The sequence below is a fragment of the Hylobates moloch genome, unplaced genomic scaffold (genome assembly GCF_009828535.3).
Source record: "Hylobates moloch isolate HMO894 unplaced genomic scaffold, HMol_V3 SCAFFOLD_12, whole genome shotgun sequence".
In the NCBI taxonomy this organism is placed as follows: Eukaryota; Metazoa; Chordata; class Mammalia; order Primates; family Hylobatidae; genus Hylobates; species Hylobates moloch.
The window spans coordinates 1,688,733-1,706,250 of NW_026652287.1; the positions used below are offsets into that span (position 1 = coordinate 1,688,733).

Genomic DNA, 17,518 nt, shown 5'->3' on the forward strand with positions numbered 1-17,518 from the left:
CCTGTGGGAACCAGCTTTGCACAGCACCCCTGCACCCAGAACAGCACAGGAAGGCAAGAGCCATGGGGCTCTCGCCACAACCTGTTCCGTGGAACGTCTGCCAAAAGCAAGGCAAAGCCCTGCACTTACTTGTTGCTTGTTCCGTAACTGTCCATGGCAAATGACAGTGAAATGATGCAGATCAGAAGAGGAAAACCTGCAGAAGACCAGAGAAGATCATGTTCACTTGCTCCAGTTATTTCCCTCTCTCCCCCTCCCCCCCCTTCTTTCTTCATTCCTTGTACACCTGATATATGTATACAGAGAGGGAACTATGTGCTAATCGTTGGGACACAGAACAGCCCCTGTCCTCAAAGAACTTTTAGTCTAAACAAAGGAATAACACACTCACACTCATACTCACATGTTCACATTTACGTACTAGACAAGAAAGTGTATGAGTCTTGATCAGAACAAACCACGTGGGTGAGATGTGGCACTGTGACTGGCAGGAAGGGAAGCTCTGCTTGGTCTCTCTAGACCTGTGGTTCTCAACCAGGGCCAAGGTGGCCCCACAAGAGACAACTGGCAATGGCTTAAGTCATCTAGGGTTGTCATATCGGGACGGAATCAGGCAGGCAGAGGCCAGGGCTTCTGCTAAACACCCTACAATGCACAAGACTGCCCCACAAGAGTCACCCAGCCCAAGTATCCATAGTGTTGGTTGAGAAGCCCTGCTCCAGAACAGCGGCGGAAAGGCGTGAGATCAGCTGGGACTGAGGGGACGTCGGACATGGCTGACTTTGCCACGCACACGGTCCGCATTCTTATAGTATTTGAGCCCATAATTTCCTTAGGGAACCTATCACACTCCATCTTTCCATGAGGTCCAGCTAGGCTGGTTCCTTCCTGGCTCTGAGGCATGTGACCCAGGACTGGCTGACTGGAACATCAAATCCCCCAGCCACAGCTATTGGTTCAAAGATGGGCATGTGAACCTGGCTGGCCCAGTGAGACTCAATCAAGGGCTTTCTTGGAAACTGCTGAGAAGAAACTCTCTTTTCTACCGAGCCCCTAAGAGGATAAGGATGGCAGTCAGCCTGGGGTCTGGGCAGCCCTTTTGGCACCACAAGTGAGTGTGTGGCTCCAACACAGAGGATATCAGATCTGAGAGATGGAAAAAGAAAACAAAATATTGATTATACTACTTAAGTTCATGGATCAAGCCATATCTGAAGGCCAACATCTTAGAACTTTTTTATTATATGAGCCATTACATTCCCTTTTTGCCTTAGCCAGTTCAAGTTGGATTTCTATTACTTGAAACTGAGTGTGACAAATTAAATGTGTTTAATATTTGACAAAGCCACGTGAGACTTTGGGGGGTGGTGATAGAAGGGAGGCCCACGAACGAGGTAGAGAGTATCTGGATCACAGCAGTCCCCAGAGCTTCGTCATTCTGCGACGAAAACACTCTATGGCCAAACTACTTTTAGAAACTGACCTAACCCAAATCTGACCTGGCCTCTACTTTCGCTTTGAAAGTGCAGAGGTTTTGTATGCTAATGTGTCTGATGACTCTCCAAAAGGAAGATCGCATTGCAACACTTCTCAAGCTCGGCCATCCACGGAATTTGTCTGGAAACATGGCTCTGCTTCCACATGCACATGTGAACTCTGAAACAGATCCTGCACGAATGGGAATCTGTTTCTGAAAAGAACACACTTCTGGTTACTCAGAAAGTGGGGCATCGTCCACGGGGCCTGCTCTGGTGCAGCCACCGTGAGCACAGCAGCCTCTGTCCTCTGCTCCCTCCGCAGGGAAGGATGGGAGAGAGATGGAGAGACTGCAAAGGACCAGCTCCTTACTCCACCCCTGAACCTTTTCCCCAGGAAGATGCTCAAGAGAAGCAGCTCCTGGCACATCTCGGATCCCTGGGATCGCAGGGTGGGGGATGGAAGCGCACGAAGCGCATGCGGCTCTCTGCCTCAGTAGCTGAAGTCACACAGGTTCTGGGAGATTTCTGCTCCAGAAGAAGAAGGAGGAGGGAAGGTGGCTCCTGGTATCTGCCCGAGTGCCTCCAGGCCACAGCCCTCCAGTGCCCTCTGGGGGCGGAGTACAAGCCGCGCCTGCCCTTCCAAACATCAGGGTTTGGGTTTTAAGTTAATTACCCTGGAAAGACATTTCCTGGACAGTCTCGTCTCTGAAATACTTTGTTTTAAATGTCAAAAGGATTTAAATGCATTACAGAATGTCTGGGCAATAAAGTTGTCCAGAAGAAGACCAGGCAGCCTCTGTGGAAGAGGCGCTCAGTTGGGGCCCAGCAGTGACTGTGGGCCTTTGTCATCCTGTCACTTTGAGTTTCCCTACATGAGCTCCTCTGCCATTTCTTCCCCTGCATCTACCCGTGTCCAGCAGAGGCCAAGCTATGGGCAAGGACAAAGGGTCTGAGAACAGGGAGGGCCCCACTGTCTGCTTTCTCCAAAATGAGCTGCGAGAGCTGTGAAGTCTGGTGAGTGAGTTTGTGGGGCTTTTTAAGAAGAAAACATTCCTAAGTGGGAGGATGAGGAGAGGGGCAGTAAGATGAAGACAGTGAGTGGGAAGAGCATGGGCTTTGGGGCCAGATGACACCTCATGCTATTCCTAGGGCTGCCCAGGACCAGCTGTGCAGCTGCAAGGAACCAGCTGAAATTCTGTGCTCAGACCGTGGGAATGTAATGAGTTGCCTTCCTCATTAGGATGTGAGGATGACAGGAGCTATCTATGAATGACGAGCCCCTCGATGATGAAGCTAATCCTGCAATAATCTCCGTCATCAACCAGCTCAGACCTCACCCCCTTTCCCACCACTGCTGTCGTCCGAAGCTCTCACACAGTAACCCGGGCAGACCTGGAACATGCTTCTGCAGACAATTTGAAGTCCCTCTGGCCCTGTCATCACAGACATTTACTTTGGGTGTTCCTCTTTGCAACATGGTGAACTTTAGAGGGACCAGACCGGTGCTGTCCTTGGCATTTGCCCCCTAAGATTGAGGGTCAGGTGAGGAGCATGGGTTATGAGAGATTAACCGAGGTGGGTGAAGCGAAGGCCTGGGAGGATGGACGCAGGGGCAAGGTGTCTCGACAGATGGGGTGGAGGGAGACAATACCAGGGAACTGTGGAAGTCACCGGTGCCACCTATTTCCAGATGCCCCACATGTGGGCACAGGGGAGGTCCGCACCCCTGCCCCTCGGGGCTCTTGAGGCCATGGGGCTGGGTCTGGGCACTGAGTTGTGTACAGAAGGGACACATGTCTTATGGGCTGAGCACATGATTTCCAGTGCAGTGTCCTCTCTGACCCCTTCCCTTGCACAGCATCCAGCAATGGCTCGAGACAGTGCCTTCTCTGTCAGCCTGGGCTCTTCACTGTCCACCACCACTGGCCACCGTGGACATGTAGCATGCACAGGAAGATGACGTTTGTTCTTTCAAACCAAGGAGGGATGGAAGCTGTTTGTTATTGCAGCCTTGCCAGCCTACCCTGACTGATCCCCCTCCTGTGATCATGGCATTATGCAATCTCCCTGGAACGAAAATGCAGCTTGAGAGAAAGGTGGGGCCTGGAACTAAGATGAAGTTTTGTCCCCAGAGGAATAGGAGCTCACAAAAGAAACTAAGTTGCAATAAAGAAAAATAAAACGAGTTACATTCCCTTCACCTCTGAGTTTGCAATCAGAGTTTCTTGTCTGCTTCAGTGATGTGTGAACTCTCCAATGGTTGTCACTCTGCCCTCCTGGCTAACTTGTGGGCTCCTTGAGGACAGAGGTTATCTGTCCCTCCCTTCAGAGTTCCTAGCACAAGTCTAGCAGTCAACAACACCTTAAGGTAAGGTGTGGATTTGATGCCCCCACCACCCCACCTCAGCTTCAGAACAGTCTCTAGGTTTCCCAAAAAATAATATTGCTCAAAAACTAGAGTAAGGCCAGGGTGAAATCTGCAGGAAGAAGCCACTCTCCCAGGGGCTCCCCCCGCCATGCTCTGGGTGGGCCTCCAGCTCCTTAATTAAAAACTGAAGGTCGAGAGAACTCAACTGCCTGCAGACCCCCTGACTTCAGCTTGTAGCCAGCTCCAATCCATTTAGAATGAAAGACACAGTTCTTGGGCTCCTGATGAAATTAATTAAGGGAAAGCTGACAGGGAGATAGATGGAGGTTGCAGGACTCACAGAACCAGCCAGCACTCCATTTGCGAGAGCTGTGTCAGGGACTACAAGCTCGGTCTCCTACTGGGGCCACATTGGTATCAGAAACCACACAGTTCTCGCCACTGTTGTCAAGGAGGAATATAAACTCAGGGCATCGGATCTCCTCATTTTTCAAAAGAACTTTGTAATCTTGTGTAAAATCCCTCAATCTTAAAATATTGGCAAATAATTCATTTTTTCCCTCCAGCATTGTGCAGATCAAATAAAACATCCTTCCAGGCTGGATTGGCGGGGCTTAGATTCTCTGTCTGTCACACACACACCCCAACCCCATCCTATCGGCGACACAGACAGCCCCGCTACATAGATTCCTCTCACTCTAGCAACAAATCCTGCAGACACTTCTCGTTCACCCAGCTGTCTTTTCTGTGGCTTATGGAGAGTGTGAGTGTGTGTGCGTGTGTGTGCGTGCACACATGCCTCTAAATTACGTGACTGTATCCATAAAGAAACTGTAATAAACTACAGATAGTTGGCCGTAAATCATCCTCTAAATCCTCCCTGATGAGGTCAGACATCAGAAGGGGCAGCTCTCCTCTCTGGGGCGTCACGAAGGCCTGAAGGAGCAGGTCATGCGTGACCTGGAGGGAGGGCAGAGGACACGGGCCTCAGGACCAGCGTGTGCAAAAGCATCCTCATGATGATGTAGCATGATCAGCGACACAGGAGGGAGGACGTCCGTGGTGACTGGGGGAGCTCCCTGCATGACCAGCCGCAGTCTGGAGGTGGCTGCCCTAGTGACCTCTTCAGTCTTCCCAGGGAGCCACGAGGGGAGCACAATTTACCTCCACTTAATCCTCACATAAATTACATTTGCCAACTCAAAGCACAAAGTAAGCCTGTTTACCTGCTACTTGCATAACGAAGACTGTGAAAATTCAATGTATTTGAAAGAAGTAGCAGGCCCCTCAAGTCTGGTCAGTGTTTCACAACAACTGCGAGAATGCTAAGTGTCAACGCACAGCCCGACCCAGAGCCTGCAGTGCTCACTGGGACCCCTTGGGATGGGCAAGGGCAAAGCTCAGCAAAGAAGCCCCATCACTGGGGAGCTGACTTCCAGAATGACAGCACAAGTCGCTCAGCAGACCCCTCCCCAGAGACAGCTATCACTGAAAAAAAAAGTTCTAAAAAACATAATCATTTAAAGTCTCTGTACATTTTCCTAAGGGTATACAGCAAATTAAGAAAAATTGGCTCAAGAAAATCTACTAAATCTTGTTAAGAAGACTGAGTCTGTGGCACTTCAGCCAAAACCTGCTTCCCTGCCCAGCTCGGTGTGAGAGAGGCTCTGCTCCAAGTAGGTGTGGGCAAGAAGTGAGGGCTCCACTCCCTCCAGCTCCCGGTCCAGGGCTACGGTATCTCTCCAGGCTGGGGGAGGTGGGGAAGGCTGCCCGCATTTCTCATTCCCCCCAACTTTGTGCTTTAGAAGCTCTACTCCAGGTAAAAGCAGCTGAAAGGTTGGGACTCCCTTCCTCCTCCAACTCATAGTATGCAGGGCCTGTCCAGGTGTAGCAGGCTCAGAACACTGGGGCCTCACTGCCCTCATCTCTGTTGACTCATTGGGCAGAGGTTCTACACTGGGAGAGACAAGCTCTGAAGATTCGAAGCTATTTCCCCCACCCAGTGTCCTGCATGAGAGGCAGACATGTCACTCCACAAAAAGTGGGCCACTGTCCTTGCCTGCAGCTTCAGAGCAGTGCCTCAGGAATTCTTCCCAGGAAAAGAAGCTACCCATTAGGTTAGAGAACTCCAAAGTGCTCCCCATGGGAACGGATTTGAAACAGAGTGGAGAAGTTCGAGCCTAAGGTAGTCTGGGAAAGAATGGAACCTTTGCAGTAGGGAATGAAGAGGAAGCTGGTGGCTCCGTGACAACACCAAGATAAACCATATTCCAGCTGGTTTACCGGAGAGAGCCAGGGAAGGGACAGCTAACAAGAGCCTTCCTGGGGTCAGAACAAACCTCAAAGACTGGCCTCAAAAATACCCCTACAAAGGGGCCTGGATTTAATCAGATCAAGCTGTAGAGCAGCATGTGCCCCAAGCTATTGTTGGAAACAATAGAGCCATAGGCTGGCAATTAGTGGAACCTAACAGATGGTGTTACACAAACATAAGTAGATAGCTTGAGAGAGGGGTCATGGAAAGAGACAGAGAGAGCCCTGCTAAAACCACTGTCGTCCCAGGGTGACTGCACATGCCTAAGACTGCCCTCTGGGGAGTGATGTCAGAGGAATCACACCACAAGGGAAACAGATTGTGCTAAATAGTCCAGCCAAGTTACTAAACAAATAAGCAAGCAGGGAGAAGCCATGGAAGGAGGGAATCAGAATCAAGGGTGGCTACAATGTATCATCTAAGATGACAAGTCTTCAACAAAAAACTATGAGATATACAAAGAAACCAGGAAGTGTGACACATACGTGGGGAAAAATCCAGGCAACCGAAACTGCCTGTGAGAAGGCTTAGTTGTCATATTTATCAAAAAAAAGAGACTTCAAAGCCATCATTATAAATATGTTCAAAGAACTAAATGAAACTATCGTTGAAAAAGTAAAGGAATGCATAGCGACCCTGTCTCATCAAACACAGAATAGCAATAAAGAGATCAAAATTCTAAAAAAAGAACCAAATGAAAATTCTGGAGTTGAAAAGCATAATAACTGAAATTTTAAAAATCCACTAGAGGGGTTCCAAAATAGATCCAAACTGGCAGAAGAATCAGTGAACCTGAAGAGAGATAAAGAAAGATTATGCAATTTGACGAACAAAGAAAAAAAAGAATGAAGAAAAATCAAGAGTCTTAGAGAAATGTGGAACACCATTAAGCACAACAACCTATTCATAATGGGAATATTAGAAAGAGAGGAGACAGAGAAAGGAACATAAAAAGTATTTCAATAAATAATGGCTGAAATGTTCCCAAATTTGATAAAGAGAATTACTCTACACATCTAAGAAGCTCAATAAACACCAAAAAGTGGGCCAGGCATGGTGGCTCACACCTGTAATCCCAGCCCTTTGGGAGGCTGAAGTGGGCGGACTGCTTGTGCCCAAAAGTTCAGGACCAGCCTGGACAACATGGAGAAACTCTGCCTCTACAAAAATACAAAAATTAGCCAGGCATGATGGCAGGTACCTGTGGTCCCAGCTACTCAAGAGGGTGAGGTGGAAGCATTGCTTGAGGCTGGGAGGCGGAGGTTGCAGTGAGCCGAGATGGTGCCACTGCACTCCAGCCTGGGTGATTGAAACCCTGTCTCAAAAAGAAAAAAAAAAGGTAAACACAATGAGATACACACCCAGACACATCACAGTTAAAATGCTAAAAGACAAAGAGAAAGCTTGAAAGAATCAACAGAAAAACAATTCTTCAAATACAAGGGACCCCAGTAAGATTAAGTTTTGACTTACTATGAGACACGATAGAGCCAGAGGCAGTGAGATGACATAATCAAAGAACGAAAAGTGAAAAAGAATCTTATATCTAGAAAAACTACTTTTTAAAAATGAAGGTGAAATAAAGGCATTTCCAGATAAACAACAACTAAATCTGTTGCTAGCAGACATGCCTTACAAGAAATAACACAGAAAGTTCTCCAGCTGAAAGAAAATGACCCCAAAAAGTAATCTCAGCACAGACAGAAACATATACACACATAGCAAGCAACAACACCAGATGGAAACTCAAAATTCACAGGAAAAAACACAGAGAACCAGAAATAGGAAATCAGAAGGTTAATGTAACTCTATAAATATGTACTTGCTCTCCTTTCATCCCAGCTTCTTTCAAAGATACAAGATTAAAGAAACAGTTATAAAAATGTATTATTGAATTCTGCCTTATACAGATGTAACATGTACAGCAATAATCACAGAACAAAGGAAGAGAGAATATGCCCATATAAAAATAATGTTTATATCTTGTAATTTAGTATAAATGTGGAATAGATTCTAATATGCTAAGATGTATATAGTAAGCATTAGGTCAATCGCTAAGAAAATAACCAAAAAAAAGTGAAAAAAATCATTAAGAGAATTAAAGTGTTACACTAGGAAATATTCACTTAATTCAAAAGAAAGAAGTAAAGGAAGAATAGAGAAACAAAACAGACAGTAGACATATAGAAAACAAAGAGAAAAATTGTTGATGTGAATCTACCCTATGTGTCATAACATTACATGGGAAAGGATTAAATGACCCAGCCAAAAGGCAGAAATTGCCAGACGATTTTTAAAAATCCAATTGTATTCTGTTTACAGGGGATATACCTTAGGTTCAAATACACAAATAAGTGGAAAGTAAAAGGATGGAAAATATATATACTCTACAAACAGCAACCGCAAGAAAGCTGGAGCGACTCTACTAATCATATGGGAAAAACAGACTTTAAAACAAAACATAAGACTAGAGATGAAGAGGTGTTTTATAAATGTAAAAGGGTCAACTCATCAGAAAGACGTAAGTATAAACATACGAGTACCTAAAAACAGAAGCCCAAGCGACAGGAAACAACATCAACAAACTGAAGGGAGAAACAGACAACACAACAAGTGGTGACTTCAATACTTCAGTAATGGACAGAACAACTATTAAAAATTCAGCGAGGAAACAGAAGATTTGAACAACACTGTAAACCAACTCAGGCCTAACAGATATCTGTAGACCACTCCATCCAACAGCAGAATACACATTCTTCTCAAGGGCATATGGAACACTTTCCAGGATAGATACTTACTAAGGCATAAAACAAACCTTAATATAGTTAAAAGGACTGAAATCATACAAAATATGTTGTCTTTCCATAATGAAATAAAATTAGACATCAATCATAGAAAAAAGTGAGAAACTCATGAATATGTACAAATTAAACACAAATAACCAATGGGTCAAATAAAAACTAAATAAATTTGAAAATACTTTGAGATGAATTTAAAATGAAGACACAAAACATACAGGATGCAGCTAAAGCAGTGAGTAGAGGGAAATATATAACCATACATGCCTATATTAAAAAAGAAAATCTCAACTCAGTAACCTCAACTTTCACTTTGACACACTGGAAAAGAAGAAGAAACTAAAGCTAAAATAAGCAGAAGAAATAATGAAGATTGAAGCAGAAACTAAAGAAACGGATAAAAGAAAATCAAACCAAAAGTTGGTTCTTTGAAAAGATCACCAAAATTGATAAATCAAGTCAGGAATGTTGGAAATGTTTCCAAGTGATGGGGAATTTTTGCCTTTGATTAGCCAGTGGATTCTCCTTCCTATCTGGGTCTCCAGGAGACACCAAGAAGGATAATATGAATATGAAAGCACATCTGACTTTCTCTGTCCCATCCTATCAAACCCCATTCCCACCTCCCCACCATCCCCACCTCCCCACCATCCCCACCTGCCCCTTCTGTCCCCACTTCCACCTGTCTCATCCTGTCCTACCTGCCCCATCCCCACCTGTCTCTTCCTGTCCCTCCCGCCCCACCATCCCACCTGCCCTGCCCCACCTACCCCATCCCATCCCATAGTAGTAATGGTGCTTGCTGTCCTCCGACCCAAAGACCTTGATCACCATGCTGTAGAGGTGCAGCCCCTCCACCAGCATCCATGCGAAGGCACTCAGGAAGAAGTAGTGTAGGAGCACGGCCATCACCCGGCAGGGGGTCTAGGATTTAACCAGAGATGGGAGGTGAGACAGCCCTGGGTGGGCCCTGGGTGTGGCTATGGTCCCAGCCTCCCAGTATCCATGTCGTGGGTGGTCTTTTGGTCATGTGACCATGTTTCTTCCCAGGGTATCTTCCTGTTGCTCAAACGAAGGGATTTGGGTGTAGCGCTTGACTCAGGGCTAGCCAATCACAGCACCATGTTGCCCCCAGGGATGCTGATTGGTTCAGAGAGGGCACAGGACTCAGGCCCAACCAATCAGCAAACCATCCATTCCTTGCAACAGGATTGGCTCAGGGATGGGCACATGACTCACCTGGTCCAATCAGGGTGGATTCTCGGCCTAAGGCAGGGACTATGGAAGAGTTTCCCTCCCCTCAAGTGAGGATTGGAGCAGGGAACTTTGGAAGCCACGTGGCTCCCAGAGAGGTGTGGAGCCTGCCACCGGCCATGTGGCTGAACCCTAGATGCTGGGACTTCTAGTTCTAACTAAATTGACTGCAGCTTCCAAGTTGTAGTTACCCAGAACTGAAAGGGGCTCAGGTGACCATGCTGCTCCACAGGCTTCCCCTTGATAGGGCTCAGGGACAGAAAGGCAGGGCCTTGGGAACCTCTCCATTCCTCGCATGTGGCCTGGAGGCTCCAGATGCCCAGGACGGAGAGAGTTGGGCCCTGCACAGTGCAGCCTCAGATCCTCCTGGGGCTCCACTGCTCTGCTCCCTGTGAGTCCAGGTGCTAGGAACAGCCAGGGCTTGTCCCTTAGCTCTGGATAAAAGGTCCAGGGAATCAGAGCCCAGGAAGGAACACAAACCAAGGACCCCAGGACAACCCAGCTCTGCTGGTGCTCCAAGTTCTGTCCTTCAGATGTGCCCAAGGCAGTTAGTTCTCAGAGAAGGAATGTACAAGCCACTAAATGTGTTTCTTGTCCTCATGATCTGTTATATCTAGATACAAAATAAGACACATCTATTATTTTTTGTTGGCTCAGCAACCCTTGGCCCTGTGTCTTCCAGGACCAGCTGCCCCTTTCCCTTGGGGAGCAGCCCCTCCCTACTCCAGAGGCTCTGGAGGGACCAACCGTTACAATCATCCTCTCCCATCTGGGCACAAAGGTTTACCCTGTAGGCATATCAATCAAACAGGACCAACCGGAGCCCTTCCCTGGGACTCAGACACGGTCTCTGAGAGCGGGCCAATCAGAGCCCTTCCCTGGGATTCAGAGACAGGTCTCTAGGAGAGCAAGGCCAATCAGAGCCCTTCCCTGGGATTTAGACACAGGTCTCTGGGAGAGCAGGGCCAATCAGAGCCCTTCCCTGGGATTCAGACACAGGTCTCTGGGAGAGTGGGACCAATCGGAGCCCTTCCCTCGGATTTAGACACAGGTCTCTGGGAAAGTGGGACCAATCAGAGCCCTTCTCTGTGATTTAGACACAGGTCTCTGAGAGAGCAGGGCCAATCAGAGCCCTTCCCTGGGATTCAGACACAGGTCTCTGGGGGAGCGGGACCCATCAGAGCCCTTCCCTGGGATTTAGACACAGGTCTCTGGGAGACCGGAACCAATCAAAGCCCTTCCCTGGGATTTAGACACAGGTCTCTGAGAGAGCAGGGCCAATCAGAGCCCTTCCCTGGGATTCAGACACAGGTCTCTGGGAAAGCGGGACCCATCAGAGCCCTTCCCTAGGATTTAGACACAGGTCTCTGGGAGACCGGAACCAATCAAAGCCCTTCCCTGGGATTTAGACACAGGTCTCTGGGAGAGCGGGACCCATCAGAGCCCTTCCCTGGGATTCAGACACAGGTCTCTGGGAGAGTAGGATCAATCAGAGCCCTTCCCTGGGATTCAGACACAGGTCTCTGGGAGAGCGGGACCCATCAGAAGCCTTCTCTGGGATTCAGACACAGGTCTCTGGGAAAGCAGGACCCATCAGAGCCCTTCCCTGGGATTTAGACACAGGATTCTGGAGGAAAGATGCTCTCCCAGTCCCCTAGGGCCACCAGCTGGGATTATAGACACCTGGAGCTGCTGCAGACCTGCCTCCCCTCCTGCTGCCAGCACACAGTGGGATCTCGCTCCCCAGTATGGACTTGGACAGGCAGCGTCAGCATCACCTGAATGATTGATAGAAATATAGCATTCTGGGCCCCACCCAGAGCTCCTGAACCAAAATCTGCACTGTAAGGAATCCTCATGGGAGGTTTCACACCGGAGCCTGAGAAGCGTCCAGCAGGAGAACATGAGGCCAGTGCACACCCTGTCCATTCCACGGCACATCCAGGAACTTCTCAGATGCTCCCCTGAGTCTGAGGTGGGGTGCCCTGTGAGGGAGGTGCCTGCTGCCACATGAAGGTAGGTCTGTCCATAGGCAGCAGCCCCAGGACATGCATGGGGACAAAGGGCTCTGCTGCGCAGTGAGGAGGAGAGGCTCTGCTGACCCGCTAGGCATGGGATAAAGCGTTCATCTTCTGTTGGCCAATCCTGATTGCACCCTAAGACCACAGGCTTATCCTGCTGGGTTCCTAAGAGCTTCTGCCAGAATCAGCTCCCTTTTTCCTCCCACACATGAAGCAGGCAGACCTCTGTTTTTCTCTTCCATCAACTGGCTTACAAGCCCACGTCACTCCACTGCTGGGTCACTTCAGAGTCTCAGCTCTTTGCCTTCTGTGAGGTCTAAGACTTCTTAGGGCCCCAGAGAACCCCCCACTCCATGCAAAGGGCAGGGAAAGGTGGCATCTAGGTCTGCAGGTCTGCTTCGCTGAGCAGAGGTGGCACAACTGTTTGCTGTCAAGCACCTGATGAAGGGCACAGCCTGCAGCCGACAAGAGTCCTGGTCTGCCCACACCAGGCCGTCAGCTTGGCCAAGGCCTGTAAGCCCTGTGCCCCAATTCCTTTATCTGTAGGCTGAGAGGATGACAGGCTGGTTAGAGGGTGAGATGGCTTCGCAGATGCAAGCCCTTGTCACGGTGCCTCGCGCATAGCTAGTGCTAGGCAGTGTGAGTGGGTGGCGGCGGTGGCAGCTTTACCCGAGGCTGGCGTGCAGCACAGAGACCAGCTCGTGCACGTCACGATCTCTGCTTCCCCCGAAAAACCACAGCCCTGGTTGTCTGGGGAGATAGGTTCTGAAATTTGAGTGGAAAAAGCTAGCAGAAGGTGCCACCCGGTGACATCCGAGGAGGCAGGGGAAGGACAGTGCAGGAACACGGAGCTGCGCCCACTCACCGTGCCTGGCTCCAGGTGGAAGCTAATGAGCAGCAGGACCTGGGCCACCAGCACGGCGAAGGACAGGTTGGCGTGGATGTGGTAGCGCTGGTTCCGGATGGTGCTCACGGAGCTGAGGACAGAGGCAGGGTGTGAGGCCTGGGCCCTGCACCAACCCAGTCCCCCAGGCTGGGCTCCCTGGCCCCACGAAGTCCCTGTATCCATTCCTCCAAGAGCAGCCAGAGGGGTTGCTGTCACTCCCTGCTGTGGACCATCAATGGCTCCCTATTGCTCTTGGATCTGATCCCAGCTCCTTCCATGCCCACCCAGCCCTACACAGTCTGACCCTGGGCCATGGCTCTGTTCTGACTTAGTTCTTTTCTTTCCCAGCTCATGTTCCTGCTTCTCAAAGCCCCAGCTTACTCCAGCTGTGGGGCCTTTGCATAGCTCTTCCCATGCGGTAAACCCTCTCCCAGGTCCCTGCATGGCGGCCTGAATGTCTCCCTCAGCATAAGCTTCCTGACCACTGCTGGGACCTAGCTGCACCCCTCCCTCTCTACCCTGCTGCCTCGTGGCGTGATCACAGTGAAGATGTTTTGTTCTCGCTTTTGTTTACTTGGTTATTGTCCAGCCCCCACCCAAGCATGTTCTCATCTCTCTTGGGCACAGTCGGGCCCTCAAAGCCACCACATGCCTGTGCTGAGGAACGTAGGAGCCAGGATGAATGACTGAGCACAGGGTTGAGGTGTCCCCAGGCCCATGGCCACCCCCTTTTGCCTGGCTCGTGTTCCACCAGAATTCCTGTGCCTGGGATGGGGGCCTCTCCAGACCTTTCCAGCTTAGCTAAGCCTGGTGCTCTTACCTCCACAGCCCCTCCCCTCTCCCCTGTCTCTTCCATCTTGGGATCTGGGGTGCAGGCAGGGGCCGAGGGGCTGTTGGGTGGATCAGAAAAGGGGACTCACGACAGCACGGCGAAGGTGACCAGCGTGGCCACCAGGCAGAGCACGGAGAGGGAGCAGCCCACGTAGCTGATAGACGACAGCGCCACCTGGTGTCCGCGTGCAAGCTGCGGGGAGCAGAGCAGAGGCGTCAGCAGCAGGCCCAGGCACCCCATCAGAGCCTGAAGCTGCAGAGGGCCCAGGTGGGTGCACAGCTGGTCCCCTGGGAGTGTGGTGCTGACCACCAGGCCCTGCCTCCCAGCCCAAATGTCTGTTGCTGCCACCGACAGAGGCCGGTGCTGGGGTTGCAGCCCTGGTTCTGTGCGTGCATGTCCAGTGCCCAGAGGTGCCCTACAGATCACTCAGGCTCCCTCAGCCACAGTCTCCAGACTGTGACTGCCTGGCCTGGCCAGGTGCTGAGCCTCCTGTCTACACTGCAATACACAGGGCTGCAGACGAACAGTCAGCCCCGGAGCCAGAACTCCCGAGTTCAAGTCCCAGCTGGGCCACGTGACACTCGGCTGTGAAATGAAAATAATGACCGCTCTCCACTCCCACAGTGGCCGCAAGGACTCCATAAATTTACAAACATAAAGTGCTGGAGAAGCTAGGGAAGAGCTGGTTACCGCCCCGGCCCGAGGCCACGCCCCTCCCAGTGCCTGCACAAAGCAGAGCTAGGGAACAGCTGGCTACCGCCCCTGCCTGAGGCCACAACCCTCCCAGTCCCCACACAATGGTTGCCGCCTGCACACTGTGGGCCTCAGGAAAGCTCTCTAAATGGACACGGTGGTGATCACCGCACCCGTGTCTGCTGGGTCCCAACACCTTGTGGGAATGAGGCAGAACAGAACACACCTGGGGATTAAGCGGCTGCAGAGCCACAAAGGATAGAACCGAAGCCGTAGTTCACCGGCCGCACAATCCAGACGGCGCTCCCTCGGTTCTGAAGTCGGGGCCTCCAGCTCAGCCAGATGTGACCCTGGGCTCCAGGAGGCTCTGGGCTCCTAAGCCACAGGCCTGGAAGGGCGGCCTCCCAGCTGCTTACGTGCAGGAGGGCGCCTCGTGCTTCCTCCTGTGGCCCGTGGCTCTTGTCAGAGGCCCAGCTGAAGCCTGAAGCCTGCATCATGCTGTCCCTGTCCGGCACTGAGACCCCAGACCCCAGACCCACATCCCCCCATCCTCTGAGACCCTTGCCTCCAGCTTCCTCCTGCGGCATGCGGGTAGGGGGAGTCTAAATGCCTTCTCCCCTGATCACCAGGACAAAGGCACAAAAGGAGGCCACTCTAGTGTGTAAGGAGCTGTTGGCAATGAGGGAGGAGACGCTGCAGGCCCAGGGGGCCCCAGCTCAGGGTGAGGCAGGCAGTGCACTGGACCACGGGGAGCAACCTGGGGCCAGGGGGCCATGGGAAGCCCGAACACTCAGCAAGCACCGCCTTCAACTGAGATTCACAGAGGAGTGGGCTATGGACGTGCTAGATTCTTGGGTGCGTGGGGCTGGGGTAGGGGCAGCCTGGACCCCACAGCCTGTGCCTCCCGCTTTAGCAGGAGCTCACTTTCACCCTGCAGGCCCTGGTGTCCTCTCTGAGATCCAGTGCTTGTGGAGGCAGGGCCTTGGCCTGGCCCCCTTCAGGAGTGAAACAGCGGTTGCCGTGACACCAGCAGCATTTCCCCTGGAGGGGCCCTTTTGTGCTCTCAGGCTCAGGGACAAGGCAGAGAGGCTGAGGGCTGGGCAGAGCCACCTGTGCCGGACGCCGGCTCAGGCCTCAGCAGGCAAGGACCTGCACACAAGCTCCAATTTCCCAGGGGCTGGACTTCCCTCTCCACGGACGCCGTGGCTATCACGGGAAAGGTGGGCACTGCGTAGCCAGGACCAGGGAGACGGAAGAATCCCCCTTCCAGGTTCATGATGCCCCAGGGAGGGAGGAGGGGCAGTCACAGGGGAGCCCATCAGTGTCCCTGAGGATGAGAGGGAACTTTGAAGAAACGGGGCCCCCTGTCCCCTCGGGAGAATGGCTGCGGTCTCTTGTTCCTGTTTCTGGTTATTGCAGAATCATCCAGTTAGGGGTGGGAGAGCCCCACTATTCCTTCCCCTATGGATAAACCTTTTTCCTTCAACTCCTGGGCGTGGCCTTCCATATTTGAGAAGACCTTCAGGCTGTTGACCTCTGCCCCCTGGGAATCACAGCCACACCCGTGGGCTTCCCTGCAGCAGGTGCCACGATGTCCCCTGGGTGTGTGCCTCCATCTCGGCTTTCCCTGACCCTCATGGGCTCTCCTGCACTGGGCTCGAGGAATTCAAGGTGGAGACTTTGGTGAACTCACACTGACCCTGCCCAGAGCCCACTCCGTATCCCTGCCTGGCAACACCCAGAGCACCTGGGACACTGTGGGCGAACACGGGCCTCCCAGGGGGCCGAGGCTGCCCAGTGCTGCCCGTCTCTGCTCCACCAGGTGGGAGCTGAGGTCACAGGCGTCTTCTGCCAGCAGAAGGGGCCTTGTGGGAGGGGTAGGCACTCATCAGTCACCTTCTGAGTACATTTGGCAAAACAAGTTCCTCAACAGGCAGGCACTGCCAGTGCTTTCCCACCGCAGCATTCTCGGCAATGGAAACAAACGTCTCCACCTGCAGATGGATGGGCCAACAGCTACTCCCATTAATCGCATAGCCGCAGTGGGTGAAGGGAACTCAATTTCTAGGCCACATTCCCCACACTAAGTGTGTGACACTCCAGTTTCTGCATGACATTATTAGTAAATCGTCCATGAAATGATGTTTCTGGTTTCAGATAAGTTTGGAAAAAGCTCCATTCTCTGCACCCCTTAAAAGACTTTTCGGATGAATATAAAGCCACTTAAGAGTTCTGAGGATTCTGCAGGTAAAATAAAACCCCCCTGTTCAGCTGTGTTCAACTTGGCATCTCTTAAACTCTTTGCAGGAGGAAGGGAGGAGACCCAATGACAACAACAGAGATGTGGTTTAAGAAATGCTGTTTTAGAGGAAGTGAGATTTTTCAGAAACTAAGAATAAAACCAAATACAGGACACACTGACATTATACTGGATATGCAATCTTTCCTTGCTGTCTCCTAAGACAACTGAAAAGTCTTGTCTCTCACACTGATCTCTGCCTAGAGATGGAAGTAAAGGTCAGCTACAAGAGTTTTGGGCCTCAGCAGAGGGAATGATTCTTGGAAACGAATGTCCAGCTCTTCAGCAGTCACCAAACTGAATTCAGTTAAAAACCAGGGGAGGCCAGGCACAGTGGCTCAGGCCTGTAATCCCAGCACTTTAGGAGGCCGAGGTGGGCAGATCACCTGAGGTGAGGAGTTTGAGACCAGCCTAGCCAACATGGTGAAACCCCGTCTCTATTAGAAATACAAAAATTAGCCGGACATGGTGGCCCACACCTGTAATCCCAGCTATTCAGGAGGCTGAGGCAGGAGAACCACTTGAACCTGGGAGGTGAGGGTTGCAGTGAGCCGAAATCATGCCACTGCACTCCA

General features: G+C 51.0%; 1 protein-coding gene across 2 annotated transcripts in view; it reads right to left on the minus strand.

The window, feature by feature from the left end:
* Positions 1–17,518, minus strand: part of ADGRD1 (adhesion G protein-coupled receptor D1) — a 177,711-nt gene that overhangs the window by 21,560 nt on the left and 138,633 nt on the right. For both annotated transcript variants that reach the window (XM_032168258.1, XM_058425840.1), the window contains 4 exons: positions 14,040–14,143; positions 13,099–13,210; positions 9,729–9,882; positions 130–196 (listed from right to left, as the gene is read on the minus strand). In XM_032168258.1, coding sequence (XP_032024149.1) covers positions 130–196; positions 9,729–9,882; positions 13,099–13,210; positions 14,040–14,143 — 437 coding nt within the window. The remainder of the gene's footprint in view (positions 1–129; positions 197–9,728; positions 9,883–13,098; positions 13,211–14,039; positions 14,144–17,518) is intronic.